Raw genomic sequence first — 20,023 nt, 5'->3', positions numbered from 1 at the left:
CCTTACATCCAGCCAAATCATTGCTCCACCAACCCACGCCTGTCAACCCTGTACAGCTTTGAATATTTCCAAGGATCAGTACTCAAGAAGTGCTGAAAATGAATGGGGAATTTGGAGAATACCAAAATATATAATCTGTCATTAAGTTATGGACTTTCCCCCTCATTTATCCCCCACAATGAAATCCTACAACTCCCCCTTCAGTGGAGTTTTCATTACTCATAAATTTTTTCTTTTGATGCAGGCTCTCTCTTTATCTCACATTTTCATCCAGATTTGGAGTTGCTTCTTATTCAGAAATCACTAGACAGTTTGTCAGCCCCTCCACTACTTTTGGAATGGGCTATGCTCTTAAAGAAACAGGTCTAAAGGAGACAAGAAGGCTCCTAGATTTAGCCTCTAACTAGATCAGCAGGTAGAGAGTATGGCCAGAGGTGCATTTGCCTAGTTACAGCTAGTCCACCAGCTACAGCCCTTTCGGGAGCAAGAGGCCCTGGGATTTCATATTCCCTTCATCTCAAAACTGGGTTACTGCACTATGCTCTACCCACGGCTGCCCTTGAAGACCACCCAGAAACTGCAACTACTACAGAATGTGGCAGCCTCCATGCTGATGAGGAAGATCGGATTCAGCTGTATGACCCCTGTACTGCAAACACTGTAGTACATTAATTGCTAATAGGTCTCTAAATACAATCCAGTTGCTGATCGTTACCTATAAAGCCCTATAAGGTTTAGGTTCAGGGTAGCATCAGGACTCTCTCCTCCAAGTAGAACCTGCTCATCCTGTTTGCAGCTCATGAGGATGAAACTGATTTCTTTACTTTGGAAGTAAGTGGGAAAGATAGCTCAGAATTAGACCTTGATGGCAGTTACATCCCTCTGAAAAAAACTTGCCCTGAGATCCAGATGGTCCTCACGTTATATTCTGAAGAACAATGACGATGTGGGTTTTCCAACAGGGTAGGTTGTGGGACTGTTTATACATTTTAAATTCAGTGACTTTAAGTTGATTTTAATGGTTAACTATTCTAATATGGTTTTAGATATATATAAAATTTCATATAAATACTTTATCTGAAGAAACAAGGAAAATACTTTGACTTACTATGAGGAACCACCTGGAGTTTGTTAAGTACAGCAGGTGGTATACAAGTGTTGGAAATCAATCGGCCAATCAGTCAGTCCTGAATAAGATCTAACCACTTGCAAATTTCTCCAACTTATTTCCACTTCCAGCATTCAAAGCCAGCACTAGCCTGTAAGCACCTTTCATCTCTACCAGAATTCAACTCACGGAGAAGGCATTGTGAACAGAATAACACATCTCTCAGACAAGAGGTCCAATTTTTGAACAGCTGGTATCAGATGATTCTACAAAACTAACAGGTCTATAAAACTGATAATATCAGATGATTCTGCAAAACATCTATAAAAACTTTGTTTTTCAAAGAGCTGACAAATAGAGACCTCAAACTGCCAACTTTCTGCTTAACCATGAACAACTGATAAGCAAACTAATGAAAGAGGAGAGGACTAATACTGTAGTCTAACAACTGTAGGATTTATATGTTATTGCAAAACAGTGTAAAGTAGCATTGACTAGACAGCAAGAAGAAGGCCACCATGGAATACACCCAAAGTATTATTTTTATTAAAGAGAAATTGTAAATGTGCTAAACTGAGATATTCAGTTCTGAGGAGGAGGAGGAAAACTAGTTTAATAAGTATGTCCCAGGCAATGAAGTCAGAATAATGCCTTTTCACCAGCTGTTTACTAAGTTATCTATTTAAAGACATAAATGCTGGTATTTTTACGCTTAACTTTAAATGCAAAGTCAACTTCAGAACAGATTTCAAAACTTCCCTCCAGAATTTAGCAAATTCAGAGCTAGGGAAAAAATTCCAGCATTTACAAGTTAACAATATGAACAGATATGATAGTTTTGCAATGTTCACCCATCAGAAACGATGAGCTACTTGAAAAGGAAGCCTATACAGAATCACAAAGTGCTTTAAAATTATTGAGAAAACAAACCAGAGAAAACTGGATGGGGAAGAAATATTTTGATCCTACTCCTATCAGTCAACATAAAAATACTGCACTAGCTTAGAAAAAAGGAAAACAGACTCTTTGGAGTAATCTTAATGTAAGCTAGCATTCTGCCTTCTACTCCAAACAAGTAACATAAATTGTCCTAGGAATACAAAAAAATATCCACATCATATAGAGAACTAGGCATTTGGTTCTTGATCTAGTTCACAATCCATTCACGAAAAGGGGACTTTTAAATATACTTGATCAGTAAGACTTCAGATTTTAATATTTGTAATGACCTACTTAAAAACAACAACAATCCTTAAGCATTTGACTTGGCAAGAATGCAAGAATATTGAATTACTCCTGAAAGGTTAAGAAATACTGTATAGGAATATTTAAAAACTTGGGCAAAGCAGCCCAAAAAGTCCTTGGTCATCTAGTTTAGATAGCAATGCCAGAAAAAGATACCATTTTTAGCAAACAGAATGGGGAAAATGGACTAGAAAGTAGAACAATGTGTATGGGCAAACCTTCATAATATAGGAAGTCAGCCCTCCCTTGTTCACATGCAATAAATTTCCGTCCAAGGCTACATTTAATTATTCTTGTAGTTCAGACTTAGTTAACCCCATTTTAATATGAGGTATTAATTTTGCAATATTAAAGTTGCTTAACAGAAGTTTTATTGCTTTACTGCTAAAACAGGGAAAGTCCTAGAGCTTAAGATAAATATTTTGAGGAAGCACACAACAAAACTCACACTGGGAATTTATTGTGAAAGAACTGGAACATCTGTCTTCCATTTTAGACTGATTTGGAACAGTTTCTCAAATATAAAGTTATCAGACATCAGTGATTAGCCTATTTGTAAGAGAACAGAATCCCTTGCCAAAATCTTATGCAAAGTCATACAATAGCCTCCCACTCCTTTAAGCTTACTTAAAACTTCTCAAATTATTTTGTACACATGTACCTTGATTAAAAGCTAGCTATTGGACCAAGTTTTGTCATGGAACAACAATCTAAATTTCAAGTCGGGCTACACATTGGTAAGTAGCAGATGGTGAGAAAACTCACACAATGGACCAGCTGCCTCACAATAAACAGTTCTAAACATTGCTGCAAGGAAAGAAGAAACATGGCTTTCAGTTGCAATTCCAGGGCTGGTATAAATCCAGCTCTTTTTGGTACAGCATTCAAAAGCCAAATAGAATCTCCCCCTGACTCTACCTTCAATCTCTGTCAAACTGTTCCATAAAGAATTCATTAAGGAGTGACTCTTGGAATCTATTCATACAATATGCTTAACCTGGTTATTGAATTAACTACACAATGCATTGTGGGTTTGTACAATATACTGTATGATAAATTAACCAAATGGGTTGGTTCACACATCATGCTAAGCAAAAAAAAAAGCATTCCCAGCAAAGGAAGTGCTGTTTGAACAATGGAGTTTACCTCTTCACCAGGGAACGACGGAAGGGTTTCTGCATGAGCTGTAGAGCATATTACTTTTGATTCATCATCAACGCCTTTCTCTTTCTCTTCTTTCCTTTTATGCAGTCTTCTTTGCTGTTCATCCTCCTGAAAATAAAGTTGAAAATCAAAGTGTTTTTTATCTGCAAGGCAGAAAATGCTCCCTTCATCCCTACGTACCAAAACTGCATCATTTCAGACCAGCATAAATAATTCCTAAAAATCCAGACTACAACAGGATTATATTCCAATATAACTAACATTTCAAGATATCTAACCTCATAAGTTGGCTTCCTCATGCAAAATATTAGATATTAATGACACAAACACTGAGAGCCCATACAAATCATGCAAATAGTAATCCACAATGCATATCCTTCTTTCATTCTATTCTGCATATGCACACACAACCTCACAAACATATCACAATCCATAATAACCCCATCTAGAGATCTGATGTCATTAACAATATGCCCCCCCAAATATTATGGTGCTAGAAACAAATGCTCCTTTATGCCTACCTCCAGTCTCCCTCTTTCAATGACAACAAAGCTTGGCTACAAAATCTCAGTGCTGTATTAGCTAACCTGGTCTTTCTTCTTTAGTTCTTCAACTTGCCGTAGCTGTTCTGAGGTCAACACCATTTCCATCCATTGCATGTCCCTCATCAGTAAACGCTGTGACTCTAAAAACTGGTCATTGGCCTTCTGCCATGTGTGTTTGAGCTGATTATGCTGTTGTCTTTCCTGCTCTAATAGATGGCAGACTATATGAAAACAGACAAGGATAATGAACTCTATTTTGAATTGTTATATAATTAAGTTTTCTCACTCATTTGTGATTATATTTTGAACAGATCTAGGGACATACTGAGGAGCTAACATATACAATAATCAGAAGCAGAGTAAGAATACTGTACAGGCAGTCCTCATTTAACATCTGCTCGTTCAGTGACCAAAGTTACGACGGTGCTGAACCATCGGTACTTATGACCGATCCTCGTAGTTAGACATTGAAGCATCCCCACAGTCACGTGATTACCATCTGTGACCTTCACTGCCAGCTTCTGTCAAGCAAAGATAATGGAGAAGCCAGCAGAAGGTCGCCAATGGGAATCTCATGATCGCAGGACACTGAAACTGTGTGGGATATGCCTAATGGTAACTGGAACTGCTGCAATTGCCATTGTAAGTTGGCATGGTGATGTGACATCGTGCTTTATGACCCTGTCACTTAATGATGGAGTTGCCAGTCCCAATTACTGTCAGTAAGTGAGGACTACCTGTGCACTCTTGAAAGAATTGCCATTTATATTTCAAATTATTTATAGTGCACCATCACTATATAAGATTTTCAGAAAATTGAAAGAGGAGGAAACTTGCAAGTAAAATGGTGGCAAAAGAAAGGAAGAATTAGGAGATAAGTTTAGTTATAGATATTTATTCATCCAGGGCTTCGCAGAAGAAGTAACATTCCACATTTGTTCTAGGAAGTAATTTCAGACATAAGGTACATCAAGGACAAAAAGGCAAAATTATTTAAGGCAGCAGCAGATCTTTTTCCTTCAATTTACCACTCTCAACATCCCCCCAAATTACTGGGACCCATGTATCAGAGTATGCGGGCAGAAAAGGAGGAAGGCTACAGAAGGAACAAGAAAAAGTGTTATCCACAATCAAAGACCAACATCTACTGTAAAGATTAGAGAGAAATCACAGTTTATTGTTGTTGTATAGACAACAATCACAAAATACTGAAAATAAAAAAAAATAAAAATCAAAGAAGTAAAACAAACTATACAACTAAAAACAACAGCATTAAAATTGGTAATAAAACTCCCTCTCCTCTCTCTCTCTATATATATGCTGTATATATTTGTAATCTTAAGGAAAGATACAGAATTTTCAACCTCACATTCAGTGGTTCTATCCTTTGTTGATAAAAGAGAGATACAATGCAGCAAAAGTTATCTTTACATTAAGATTTCTTCAAGACTCTTTGTTGCTATGTTTTCAGCTAATACTATTTTCATAGTTTCAAATACCAAAGAAAATGTAGTTTATTTTCTTAACTTGTGTTGTAGCAACTTTGGCAACCACAATTGAATTAATATGTTTTGTTGCACCATTAATTTTATGGGGTGTAGATAATTCTTGATGATTTGCCCAAACTGATGTAATAGGTGGCCTTGGGCCAGTCCCTCTCTCTCAGCCCAATTCACCTCACAGGGTTGTTGTTGTGGGGAAAATAGGAGGAGGAAGGAGTGATAGGTATTAGGTATACTCATATGTAAGAAACAGTATTCCAATTTTGTTTTGTTTGTTCTCAGTGCCCAAGAACTGCATGAAGAACTGAGCTTACTACTTTTGAATTGCTTTTACATAATCTTACCCCTATTTCAACATCACTTCTTTATAACATAACACAATATATGTGTTAATATATAGTTCTTTATTAATATGTGTTAATATTCTTCATGAGAGCCAGTTTGGTGTAGCAGTTAAGGCACCAGGCTAGAAACTGGGGACTGTGAGTTCTAGTCCCGCATTAGGCACAAAGCCAGCTGGGTGACCTTGGGCTAGTCACTTTCAGCCCTAGGAAGGAGGCAACGGCAAACCACTTCTGAAAAGTGCCTTGACAAGAAAACAAGTGCCTTGCCAAGAAAACTGCAGGGGCTTGTCCAGGCAGTCTCTGAGAATCAGATACAACTGAACAGAAAATACACACACACACACACACACACACACACACTCATTCATTCATTCATTCTATCTAGTGACTATATTGTAGTCACTACTCTCCAGAAAACCATTTGCTCAGAAGATGTCAAATAGAAGGAAAGTGAAGTCAGAAAAAGACAAAACTGCACAAATTACAAAATATATAGATCCATTAATATGCATCACATATTTTAAAAAAACAAAATTTAACCTTACACATATACTAAATGTAAGCTTCCTGCCTTCTTTGGATTCTGGGCTCTTAAGAGTTACCTTTCCAATATGAGATGACATTACACTGAATTTAGGTAGCACATTGTGGGCATACGGCTTAGCTTGAGCATGTAGCTGCCTGTCCTAAACTACTATTTTCATATTTTTAGCACAGAGAAAAATCCATACCTTCATGAAGTTCTTTCCGTAATTTTTCTGCATCTTCTTGCAGAACTGACTTTTGAGTGTTTAAAACAGCCACATACATTTCTAGATCTGTTCTACAGGATTTCTCAGCTTCCAAATAGTGATTCAATTCTTTAACCTGAAAAACATACAGAGAAGCAAAAGTTAATGGTTAGTGCAGATATTCTCAAGTATATTTCTAAGCATGCTGGAAAAAGTCTTTTATTCAGGAACGGTTATGTTCTAGGTATGTTGTCACATACATCCGTTTTGTATATTATCCACATTGTAGCCTTACAGTGGTGTTTAAATGTTTGGGAACCCTTTTGAATTTTCAATATTTCTGCATAAATACGATTTAAAATGTGATCTGTTCTCCACACAAGTCCTAAAACTAGATAAAGAGAACCCAACTAAACAAGTATAATGTTTTTACTTGTCCATTGATTGAGGAAAATGATACAAAGCTATATATGAAGTTTGCAGTTCTCCATATTGATTGGTACAGAGAACATATAAGTGCTTTTGCAACATGGCTGTCAAAATGGACAGACAAATCAGGACAAAGCTGTTTACCAGAAGGTAAACTGGTGAGACTATTCCCTAACAAATTTTTCTATTTCTGCAAGATGAAATCTCCCACCTGAACCTCCTCTTGCCTTTTTTTTCAAGGCAGGTAGGTATGGTCCAAACAAAGCATCTTTGCATCTGTCATTTCTATTTTTCAGAATGGCTCAGTGTCCAGAAGTCTTGTAAATAAGGCTGCTGCTGCTAAATATATATTGAGGGAGGTTGGACTGGAAGAAGATGAGGATGGTTTCAAAATTGGAGGAAGAAACATAAATAACCTGCACTATACAGTGACACTTCTCTGACAGATGAAAAAACAAATGATCTGCAAACTCTAGTAATGACAGTCAAGGAGCACAGTGAAAAAATGGGGTTCTCTTTATCTAGTTTCAGGACTTGTGTGGATAACAGATAACTAAGATTACATATAAAACCCAAAATAATGACAACAGGTACAGCGACCAGACTTAGAATTGAGAAGAAAGATATTGGAATGGTGGTTAGCATCTGCCTTTTTGGATCAACTATTAAGAGTAAAGAAACCAGCAATCAAGAAATACACCATAGATTAGCATTTGGTAACATAATACTGAAGGCCTTGGAAAAGATACTCAGATGCCCTGACATGTTAATACCTAAAAAGTTCAGAATCATGCAGGTAATTGTCCTCCCTGTAACTCTATAGAAGTGAATGCTGGATTTTGAAAAACACAGAAAGAGTATTCATGCTTTCAAACTTGGTGTTGGAGAAGACTTCTGGGAATACTATGGATAGCAGGGAAAACAAACACATGGATCACAGAACAAATCAATCCAGAGTTCTCACTTGAAGCACAAATAAGCAAGCTCAAATTATATTTTGGACATACAATGTGAAGATCTAGCTCTTTTGTGAAATGTTTAATACTGGGAATGGTGGAAGAAAAGAAGAAAATTAGCAGCAAGGTGGATGGACTTGATTAGTGGTGGCAGGTGCAATATTGGAAGAGTGAAGAGCCTGGTTGGGATAGATCATCTAACTACAGGTCTAACTACATGGTCACTATGTCTTGATGGCATATAATGAAGCAATGGAAGTTGGTGTCTTACTTTACTGCATATTAATTTCCTATTTTTTACAAATAAAAGTGTTTCTTACTTTAAGGACTTTTAGCCCACATTTCAGACTCCAAAACGTCTAGAGTGATTTATATAAAGTCAGTAAGTATAATAACGTATCATTAAGACAAGAGAGGATTTTAAGATGACAGCTGTTCACTTCACTGGTATCTTCTGCTTCAGTTTCATAGGTTAATAGGATATAAAGGACTGTTTGAGGAGGATCATGTAACATCTCCACCACAGTGTTTTTGAAAAGTTAAAATTTCAACTGTACAGTTAGAAAGATAATGAATGCCACTTCCTTATCTTTTAATATTTGCTCTCTAGACAAGATCTTCTACAATCCTCTGCTAAAAACAAATACTTATTAAGAAAAAAAAGGAATGATATAGCTGAGGTAGCTTGAATATTAGACAGCAGAACTGCTATTAGTTTTATCAGGAACAGGATACTATAAAAAATAAAACCTGTTACAAAATACCACTCAAAGCTGATAATTTGCCCTATTCTTTTAATATGCAAAATTCCAGGGGAATATTGCAATATGTTGTTAAAAAGCAGAGAGAGAGAGAAAGATTTCCAAGTGCAGTATCAGTTTTCTCAAACCATAGTCTGTTCTTTAAATGCTATATATATACCTAGCCTATCAAGCTTGAATGTGAGGCATTCATCTACATTGAGTTTTAAAGCTCACTAGAAAGCTTCTGTTTTCTTAGCCAATTCAAAATGTATTCAACAAGATGTAGATGCAGCAAAGATACAGCTCTGAGTTTTGAAGAAAGCAATGATGCCATGGCATGAACAGAGTTGGGAGAGAAGAGAGGAAACATAGAGGTAACTGTATTTTTAGATATGTTTACAGTGCTTAGTGCGTTAGGCAGTACTTTGCCCACAGAAATCTCCTTTGGTATCACCATGTTTCCTGTCCCAAAGAGCATGAAAAATAGCATGCTGCAAAGCAAGGAACCAATCTCTACTGTAGATAGATGGATAATTATTATACTCTTCCTCAGCACTTATTGTTAATATTCTGTTTTGCTTACCTTTGAAGCTTCCAGCTCCTTTATTCTTTCTTCAGCCTCAGTCAGTTTTTCTTTTAAAGTGGCTATCTCCTTCTCCATGGGCATCACAACTGAACGAAGTTTCTCTGCATCTTCTTGAGCCTGAAGTCAACATTAAATGATACAATAAACCCAACTGTGTCCTGATTTCATTGATCGCTCTACTAATTGAAACTTAACTAATCTCAGTATTAGTTTTAGGCAACAGATTTCTTGTGTGCTGAATGTCAAAAAGACACATTATTACTTTGACAACTTCAAAGCTACATGGGTTGAGTGAAGACTATTGTGAATCAAAATGTCTCTGGCCATCAGACTAGAAATTTACATTTTCAGCTGAAATCTTGTAAAAATTCCTAAGAGAATATTTCCAGCCATTTCTAATCCAAATTTAATTACTTTTTAAAAATTGTGAACATCAGTGGATACCATCTGGAGGAGGAGGATAATTTATTTGTTTTCAGTCCTCGTATATTTGCGATAGGTAAGCAACTTTTCTTCCAGTAGTCCTGCAGCTGCTGGCCCTGGTTGCTCAGCCAACAGTCCTGAGTCCTGTAGCCCACCTATCACCAGACGTCCAGGAACTCCAACACCTAGCACGGCCCTTGTTGATCCAGCGATGACCAATCGGTATAGGTTTCTGTAAGTTAGGTCTCACCATATTATTTATGGTAAGAGGCATTCTTTGTCTGGCTCCTCTGATGAGACCCGTCCAGTATGGCTGAACCTCTGGCATAGCTCTTCTCCTCCTTGGAGTACTCAAGCCCCACATCTGCATCAAGGTAGTGCCTTGCTGCGGAATTCCAAAACATCTGGAGCACCACTTGAATACCATTGGCATTGACAAAATCACCATCAGTCAATTGCAAAAGATAGCTTTAATCTGAGCAGCTTATATCTTGCAACGATACCTTTAATATTATTAAACAACAACATCTACCTATCCCAGGCCCTTGGGAAGGACTCGATAGGTGGACAAAAATGCCAAATCCAGTCTAAACATCTGGCTGACTGTGCGATCAACCATAATAATTTATTTAACTTGTGACTCTCAATGACTCTGGGTGGCTCACAACAATCAAACAAAGAAATTACAGTGTTTTAAGATAAAAACCTTTATCACTGACGAACAGCTTTCTGAGAGTGATAAAGCTATTTAATTTTTTCCCCATATTTTAATTTTTCAAACTTCTCTTAAACTTTTAAATACATAATTATATTTTAATCTTAAAATACTTCTCTAACGGCACATATGAGAACTGTGGGGCAGAGGGAGAAAAGGGGTGCCTAGCCCAATACCAGCATGTGATGCAATGGATGTGCAGGAATGGGAATACATTCTTTGTTTCTTGATCTAGAAAGTTGGGGAAAAATTAAAGTTTTGACCCAGATTGAATATTGAATTTGCTAAATTAGGATGCACAGTAAACAATTTATCTAAAGATATGCATAATATATATTGACCATCACCCTAGCCTAAGTAAAAAAATTAAATACACTTCATCACTGGCAATATTTCACATCACTATGAGGATCCAAGGAGAGTTAAAAATTCATTGCAGTTCTGCATTTTTTTTTTTCAAAATAATCCAACAAATTTATGGGTACAGGAATTTCAGGCATGCTGCTGCCTTTATGCCAGAATGTGGGTAGAATACCACATTTCTACTATTCCATCAAGAGTTAAAAATCCCCTTCGCAAGCTAATATCCCCTTGTTAAGCTGGTAACATTAAAAGCAACATACAGAATTAATAATCACTTAACAGTTAATTTTACACAGATAACCAACAGTCTTCTGATTCAGCCACTATTTACCAAAATGTATGACATGTCAGAAATATAACTCCATATAGAAGCCCAAACTGTGTAACTTCAAAACATGCACGTGCATATAGAAGAAAGACCCAACATTTTGTTGCCTTCTAAGTAGATGATGTATTCCAGGAAATTGCTTCCTGCATCCTAAAGGCCTCACCCAATACTATTATTTTAGTCCAAATAACCAGCTAAGCACAAAACATCTTGCCCCATCCAAAAACTAAACATGTTTTAGCATATGGTAAACACACTTTGTATGTAAAATTAGAATCATGGTTTATACACTGTGGTTTTCAAAAAAAAAAGTTTACACTAGTTTTCAGATTCTATGTATGTGTATCATCATTCTTTAAATATTTATGTACAGTACTTGGTTTACTATAGAGAAATAAAGCAATTAAAGGAGAATAGAAATAAAGGGTAACATGATACAAAAAAGGAAGACAGACAAAAAAACCAAAAATATAACACATACAGAAAACAACTCTGTTTTTAAACACAGCATTAAGCCTTGATCACAAAGAGTAGTATTTATCAGTCCTTCCATCATGTCAATAATGAAACATTACAAACTTTGGTATAAAATTAAGAATCACGTTCACATCTTTATCCACCCAGCCACCCACTTTGCCCCCATAGCCTCCACTGACCCTGCTTCAAGGCCAGCGTCCAATGCAAAGTGAATCCAAGCAACTTTATCTGTCATATGCTGAGCATATTCCTCACAGCAGACCTGTGAGTGAACCTCAGAATTACTCCCCCCAAGGAAAGACTGGGTTACCCAAAACAGGGCCACTGGGCAGCTAGCACGGATGCAATAGGGTGGAGAAATAATTATGTTTCACAGCCTTTACTGCCAGGAGGTAGGCTCTAATAGCGGCTCTAACCCGTGTTCAGTGGGGTTTACTCCTTGCTGTCTGCAAGCAGTGCTCTAGGCATCTCTTCACCTGCTTCATCTCCCTCACCTCTTCCATCAACCATGAGGTGTTTCAGGATCCAAGGGCCTGGGGAGGCTGCTCAGGCTCAATCTGATCTGAAGACCCAGCAACCCTCTCATTCCAGGAGGCCACCAGGGCTGCAGTCAGACCTTGCAGACGACCTTCTGGAACAACCCCAAGCTCCCTCTGGAACCCAGATCGGTCCATTAGTTGCCTGGGATAGACTGATTTAATAGAGCCAGCCTCCCTGCAGTGCAGTGTGACGCCAGAGAACTGGAGGCTCGCCAGGGAGCGATCTGACCATGACAAGGGGAGAAACCAATATCCCCAGATCCAAAACACCATGCCGCTGCTCTGACAGAAAAACCAGGTCAGGCCTATGACCACTATTATACACTGGGCCCTGGATGACCTGAGACAGACCCATGGCCATCATGGTGGCTGTGAACTCATAAGCTACCTCAGAACCCACGCCCAAGATAAAGTCCCCCAAGACCATAAGCCTGGGGAACTCCATCGCCAACCTGGCCACCCCAGTTGGGCACATTTCAGAAAGGGGACCCGCCCCCCCAAGGTCCCAGCCAAGTTTTGGTAATATACACCAGATCAGCCTTCTCATCCACAAACAAGTCATGGATAAGGGTGGCCTTATTACAGACTGACCTGGTGTTCAGCAGCAGCAGCAGCCATCAGCCAAGGGCCTAGAAGGTCTGCCAAATGAGGCCTGGGAGTGAGATTGGGGGCTGGAACACACCACAGGAACAATATGTCTGGGGCACAGTCCCCAAGAGCGACCCGCCCTCCGTCTCCCATCATACCTCCCCCTACACTAAATCATATTGTTGTTGTTGTTAGTTGCCGTTGAGTCGTTTACGACTCATGGAGACCCTTTGTACAGTATAACAGAACAAAATGCTGTTTGGTCTTGTGCCATATCTATGACTGTTCCAATGTTTGCATCCATTGTTGCAGTAATTGTATCAATCCATTGCATATGCCTGTGAAAGTTGGACATTAAAAAAGGAAGATAGAAGAATTGATGCATTCGAATTGCGGTGTTGGTGAAGATTATTGAAAATACCATGGACTGCCAGAAGAACAAACAAATCAGTTTTAGAAAAAATACAACCAGAATGTTCCCTAGAGGCGAAGATAACTAGGCTTAGACTAAATCGTATTACTCACCCCAAAACTATATTAATGAATTCTTGGATATTAAAACAAAATGGGTTAATGTTCCTTCCATCATTTTACACTTCCAGCATAATCTAGCTCTCAACACACCTCTGATGTGTCCATAAACATGAAAAAAATATTTTGTTGAATTCATTGCATTTTAAGATTATAAGAAACAAATCTAAGGTTAAGATCCTTAGCTATTGGCATGGTTAATATGAACTACACCAATCCTTTATTCCATAGTTATTGCAAACAGCTAATATCCATCTTAATATTTTTAAACTGTCTATAAAAAATACTATAGATTTTTAATGACCGGAACACATTTCATCCATACTAGTGACTCACAAATTTGAAATGCTAATGCACGTGGACCAATTTGTGAAACCAAAAGATGTTTTAACTGAATGTACTACCGTTATACAGTTTTAGACAATCCAAATTCCTGTTGCAATAACTCAAATTTTAACAGGCTGAGTGGCAATTAGCTGATCCATAGATTAAAAAAAATATTAAATTACCTGCAATTTTCAGAGTGGAATTATTCCAAAATGAAAAATTATCATGTGATTTAAGGGCCAAAATTATATTTCTGTCTCAATATCTTCTTGGTAATACCTTGCAGCTTTTAATGTTGCATATACAGTAGAATCTTGACCAAAAAAGGAACCAAGCCCCTGCCATGATTTCAGAATGGCCAGTAACTTTTCAAATGTGTCCATAATGTTTTTTGGATTTGGATCACAATTCCATAGAGAAAAAGAAGCCAAAATGCATGTCCAACGATAAAGCTGAAAGTCAGGAATGCTCAGAATGTGGCCAAATATACAAAATACAAATATAGAAATGGAGATTTATTTATTACACATTTTATCTGGCCTTCCTCCAAGGAACTCAGGGGAGTATAAATGGTTCTCCCTAACATCTGTATCTTAAAAGTCTTGTGCAGCAGATGAAATCATGACTTGTCATCTAAAAAACTTCTTAATGGCTGAATGGATATTTGAATCCAGGTCTTCCTGATCACCACTCCAATATTTAATTCATATTTGAATTCTAGTGCTAAAAAAAAAGATTACCAAGGGAAGAAATGTCACTCCAAGAATAAGGACTGTTAGGAATGGATTTTAGGACAAGGTGTGGAAGAGTTAGGAGAGTGTTTTATTATTTAAAATGTCCAAGCTACAATGCTAAATTACCATGGGTGAATCAACACACGAAGACGCCCTTCAGGCACAATAAACTTACACCCATGGAGGGGAATTCAGGACATGTAATTTGGCTCCTCCACCTTCCAATATTGATAGGGAAATTTGGTAAAGGAAGGGCAACATTGTTTGCAATTGTATGAATCATATTGAGCCAAATCCAGCAACAGTATTGCTGCAGACCTTCCCAGTCAACATGAGGACTTATGTAAAGGGGATGTGGAAAAAGTGCATTTCCCCATTGCTTCCTCACTGACAGAAGGCTGGAACACCTGAAGAGAGCTTTAAAAAATGAAGGAAACCTAAGTTAGTTTGGACACACTTACGAAGTTATGTGCTATAGCTGTGATAGATGTAGGATATACACAAAAGTATACACCTATTAAATCCCTATCTCCAGAAAACAAAAAGTGAGCCGTCAGCTTCTAATAAAACAGACAGTGCTGTACATCTGATGATCTATATCGACTAACCTTCTTCATTTCATTCTCCAAGTTTTCCTCTTCTTGACCTTCTGAAAGTCGCCTCCTCAGCTCTGCTATTTCCCGTTCAAGATTCTCTCGATATTGAGTCCACTGAGATCGCTCTTGTTCCAGTCTGTGATGAAACTGGCCTTCATATTCACGGACAGTTTCTGAATAGCAATAACAACAAGTTGTTCCCCCAAATTGTCTTTGGTGACAATCTTATTACAAGACCACCAGAAGTCTCAGAGTGAGATTCGTAAGCATATTATTTAATGTACTCCTAACATCACTGGACTCATGATGAAGTTGCCTCATAGAATCCACTGGGCTGACACTACTTACCCAAGCCCTGCAATCTGCAGGAAAAAGCTAGGAATTGGAACTGGAGCCTTCAGCATGGAAAGTATGGGCGTTGTCTATGAGCTACTAAATAGCTGCATGCAAAATCCAAAAAGCAGAATGGACCATTACAAGGAATACCAGAATTTTTTCCTTATACAATGCAGCAATCCAGCCAGTCCAGGGTTGGTCTGATAGTTTACTGGAAACAAATCTTCCAGAACAGGAAGTGGCACCCTTACTTAATTTTCACAGCTTATATCAAGTTCAAAATATACTTTCCAAGTAAATATACAAAATGTAGGTACTGTAGTTATACTTGGAAGATTCAAACCATATTGTTTGATCTGGTGGAAACAACAGATCAAGGCACTCTGTAAACTATTTTCTGCACTGGAGAATGCTTCAGATATTAACAATAAATGCAAGATGGCTACAAAAATACCATAATTCCCCACATATACTCATGGACAATTCTTCATTTTTAAAAAAATATTTAAAATCCCACACCTGATACTGAAATGGGTAACTTGTGCAGAGTACAAGTCAAGAGTCACAACTAACTGACCCTACACATATGCACTTTTGTACATTAAAAATTAATTTGTCAGTAAGAACTGTTCTAGCCTAGCCTTCTTACTAATATGCTTGTTTTTCATATACATCTGCTTCAGGCTGGAGGAGTTAAATTTATTTTTATGTTAAGTGTAAATCCTAGTTTTAAAATAGAAAGAATCTATTACCAGGAGAAGAATCATAATTTTTATGGTGAGTTGATTTATTTATTTTGGGAGGTCTGTTTGAACTAACTTTTAATACAAGCAGGATGAATATTTCTAAATAACAATAAAAAATAAAATGTGAAGCCACAAAATTAAAGAAACCACAGAAGATGCCAAACAATGACCTCAGATATCAAATCATTCTTCTGAGTCAATTTAATGCACTCTCCTTTCCACGAGAGCTATTTGAAGTAGAGAGTTTCAGTGTGTAGTGGTTTGGAATAGCAAGTGATGTATCAGAGATGTATCAGAAATATCAGAGATATTAGTCCATCTGTTTTTGTTAGTCCTACCTTTCATTATAGCCTGCAGAGAGGCAACATCTTCCTGCCATTGCTTCTTTACATCATCAATAGCTTCCTGTTTAGTATTTTCAGACACTGTGGCAATGGCTTTGATATTCTCCATTTCAGCCTGTGCTTCCGTGAGCTGCTTTCGCAGTTGCTCCAGATCATCATGTGCTGCCTGCAATACTGCATTTTGCCTCTTCAGATCCTCTTTTAAAAAAAACAGAGGGTATGATAATTTCATTGATTGATTGATTGACTGAGATTCCTGGAGCCAGGGGGAGATATCTCCCACCTATTCCTAATATTGGCCTAGCTCTAAGCAAGTCTGTATAATTTCTACATCCAGTTTGTTCCTTTTCTTTGTGACTCATTCTCAATTCCCCTTCCAACTCTATGATATTATGCTTGGATACTGAAATCTATACTGTTGTTTTAAAATTCCATAATTCTTATGATTATGGAATCATACTTTCCAGTATCAGAAAGCAGACATTATATTTACCATGAATTTGTCTTCTTCGGATGTTATGGATAGCATCTTTTAATTTTGAGACCACTCCTTGAACAGGGCCAAGTGAGCTTTCTGCAGGGAGCAGCTGCCCTGCCTTTTCAGATTGCGCTACCCCAGAAATAAGCCTTTAATTCTACCTTACAATGACATACCAAGCTATACCTATGGACTTCTACACACTTAACTGAACACAGTGTTCACAATCAAAAGCAAAAGAAATAAGAGCCTACAGCCTCCTTAATATCAGAAAAAGTTGCTATCCTTTTGTGTCATGTGACACCAAATTTTAAAAGTCTTCTATCTTGTTTTGTATGTTCTGTTCTTGAAAGTTCATCCAGATTATTCATAACCTCTCACAGGTAACCCAGTTTGATTAACTATTGCCTTTTAACTTCCAGATTGCTTCCTGGAAAAGCTCCAAATAAGGATAAAGAACCAGACTTTGCAGAACCTTTCTCCTGTTGGAAAGTCACTAAAGCTCATGTGCCAATGCATTAATAAGAGCCAAAACAACACGCATACCTTAACCAATGGGTATAACTTCTGCTGAGGCCTTCCTCATTTTCTGGATGATTGTGGAAATCAGAGAAACCCACAATGTAACCAAATGCCCTATAATGGAAGTTTCAGAAATGTGCCACTGCTACCTTTCACCTTCCTCTATAAAGCCCTGTGACCCCCATTATTCCTTGCTAGGAGAAACAAGGAGGACAAGCTACAGAAAGTAGGGGAGAATATACAGGAATATTTCTGCTGAAGGTAAGGGGACTGAAAGACAAAAAGATCTAAAAAGAACCAGTATGGGACAGAAGGTGATGCAGCTCCTTCAGAAAAAGCAACGAAGGGGCTTTCCTATTCATTTAGGGAGAGATGCCATTTCAAAGTTGAATAATGGCTTCTGTAAACCTTTAGAAATGTTCTCCATTACATCACTACCCAAAAGTTCCTTCCATCCTAAAAGCTGATGGTGTAAAATACTTTATTTCCTATATTTTAGGGGGTTACACTGTAATATAATCTGGACAATCTCAAACATACCAAACATCAGAATGGTTATCACTATGAATGCTCAGATGTGTTTAAGAACTCATACAATGAATCCAAGTTATTAGTCTCTCCCAGGTCTGGTTCACACCTTATTAATGTTATGGTCCAGGGCTTGCCAATTCTTCCTCTACTAATTTCATGAGTTGGATTAATACCATTATCAGTAAAATCTAAGCTTGAATCCAGCCTAATGCCTTTAAAAGCCTTCTTCGCATGACATGCAAGGACATTCTTTGTCTCTTCTCAAGGGCTGTGATAATTCAGTCAACACAAAATCAGTAAAGATATTCCTTGCTATTCAAGATGCTTCTACTCAAACAAAATGGGATGGGACCACAGACTCACTGAAAAATCTTCAAGATGACACCCATTATTTCCAATCAGTCTTGTGATCATTAAGGTTATACAGAAAAAAAGCTTACTATCCACACATGTAACTAGATATGGCTGCATAATAGGTTTTACTTTCGGATTTAAAAACTACACATTTAAATACCAAAACTATATACAGATAGTCCTCGACTTACAATGGCAACTGGGACCGGAATTTCTATCTCTAAGTGATGAGGTCATAAAGCACAGCCACATTGCTTAGCAACAGCAATCCCTACAGTCCTGGTTGCCCTCATTAACCAAATTCCACGGTCGTTAGGTGAGGCAACTTCCTGCCAGCTTCCCACAACCAAGTCAGTGGGGAAGCCAGCAGGAAGGTGCAAGTCCCAGGCAGTTTGCAAGCAGACAGTAAGTGGCTGCTGCCAGGCAGGGGAGACGCAAGGGGGTGCACAAGGGTATGACGGGGTGTGGCAAGGGTCGGGGAGGGTGCACGAAGATTTGAGGGAGGCGTGGCAAGGCTCAAGGAGGGTGTACAGGGGTGCAAGGGAGATGCAAGGTTGCACAAGGGTTGCAAGGGTGGGTGTGTGAGTGGCTGGCATGGTGCGCGCATAGAGGGGCTGGGGGAGGGTGTGCAGGTGGGGAAGACATACACCAGTGACTTGTGACCTTCCCTGCTGGCTTCCCCATTGACATTCTGGGGAAGCTGTCAAGGAAGGTTACAAATGGCAATCACATGATCATGGGGAGCTTCAACCAGTCATAATTGCAAGCCAGTTGCCAAGTCCCCAGATCACGTGACCACAGGGGTGCTAAGATGGCTGGAACTCTGAGGACCGGTCATAATCACCATTTGTTCAGCACTGTGTTAACTTCAAACAGTTGCTGAATGAATGGTCATAAGTTGAGGACTACCTGTATTCCATTCTAAATGTTATATGCTATGCTTTTTCAACTTGATTTTTCAACTCATGTTGAAGCCTAAGATTCGTGTGGGGTCTTGTAAGACAGAATAATGCTGTTCAGTGTGGGAAAGATTCTCATATACATTTTCTCAAATAGTACACTCCCTCAAGAAATAATTATTCTCTACCTAGCCACCATGGTTAAGAATTAGTATTTTTACATCTATTTAGAATAATTAAACATTACCTTCTTTAGCCAAATACAGTTCTTTGAACTTGGCTCTCTTTTGATTAAATTCTTGCTCAAGATTCTGTTTTGTACGTAGAAATTCAGCATTGACTTTCTCTAGTTCTGCTACTCGCTGAAGAAGAGCTAAAAGTGAATCAAAGGAAGAGCAATGATCATGACAGTCAAAAGCACTGTATACTGTATTATCGTACGCTTTCTTTGGAGAAAATTATTACAAACAATATTGTTGGGATGACAGCTGTTTAGCACTTCAGACAAGAGATACTAGTAATCTGTAATATTCAGTTAAAGGTTGTTCTTTTGGTTGTACCATAAATCTCTATCCTCCTATTTTTGTCCCAATCTGCCATTAGGCCATGAAGGGATCAGCAGAGATTCTTAACTAGTTGTAGTAGCTTAGTATTACGTAGAAGTAGTCATAACTTAGTATTATGGTAACCTGGAGACCTTTCACTTGGAAACACACAGAGGATCAAATATGCAACTTTTATTCAATTATTATTATTATTATTATATCACTTCAGTTAGACAGATCACAGCAGCTTACAAGTATTTGAATCTAAGTATCTTACAAAATAAGATAACAAAG

The 20,023-nt window shown here is 38.1% G+C and overlaps 1 protein-coding gene across 2 annotated transcripts in view; it reads right to left on the bottom strand.

The window, feature by feature from the left end:
- Positions 1-20,023, bottom strand: part of RABEP1 (rabaptin, RAB GTPase binding effector protein 1) — a 62,535-nt gene that overhangs the window by 12,005 nt on the left and 30,507 nt on the right. The window contains exons 2-8 of one of the 2 annotated variants that reach the window (XM_063298016.1): positions 19,432-19,557; positions 16,395-16,598; positions 14,987-15,147; positions 9,351-9,470; positions 6,640-6,775; positions 4,105-4,283; positions 3,500-3,625 (exon numbers count right to left, since the gene is read on the bottom strand). In XM_063298016.1, coding sequence (XP_063154086.1) covers positions 3,500-3,625; positions 4,105-4,283; positions 6,640-6,775; positions 9,351-9,470; positions 14,987-15,147; positions 16,395-16,598; positions 19,432-19,557 — 1,052 coding nt within the window. The remainder of the gene's footprint in view (positions 1-3,499; positions 3,626-4,104; positions 4,284-6,639; positions 6,776-9,350; positions 9,471-14,986; positions 15,148-16,394; positions 16,599-19,431; positions 19,558-20,023) is intronic. The other variant, XM_063298024.1, reaches the window with a different exon arrangement.

This window comes from Candoia aspera, chromosome 1 (genome assembly GCF_035149785.1).
Source record: "Candoia aspera isolate rCanAsp1 chromosome 1, rCanAsp1.hap2, whole genome shotgun sequence".
Taxonomy (NCBI): Eukaryota; Metazoa; Chordata; class Lepidosauria; order Squamata; family Boidae; genus Candoia; species Candoia aspera.
This window is presented reverse-complemented; position numbering and strand designations above follow the sequence as displayed.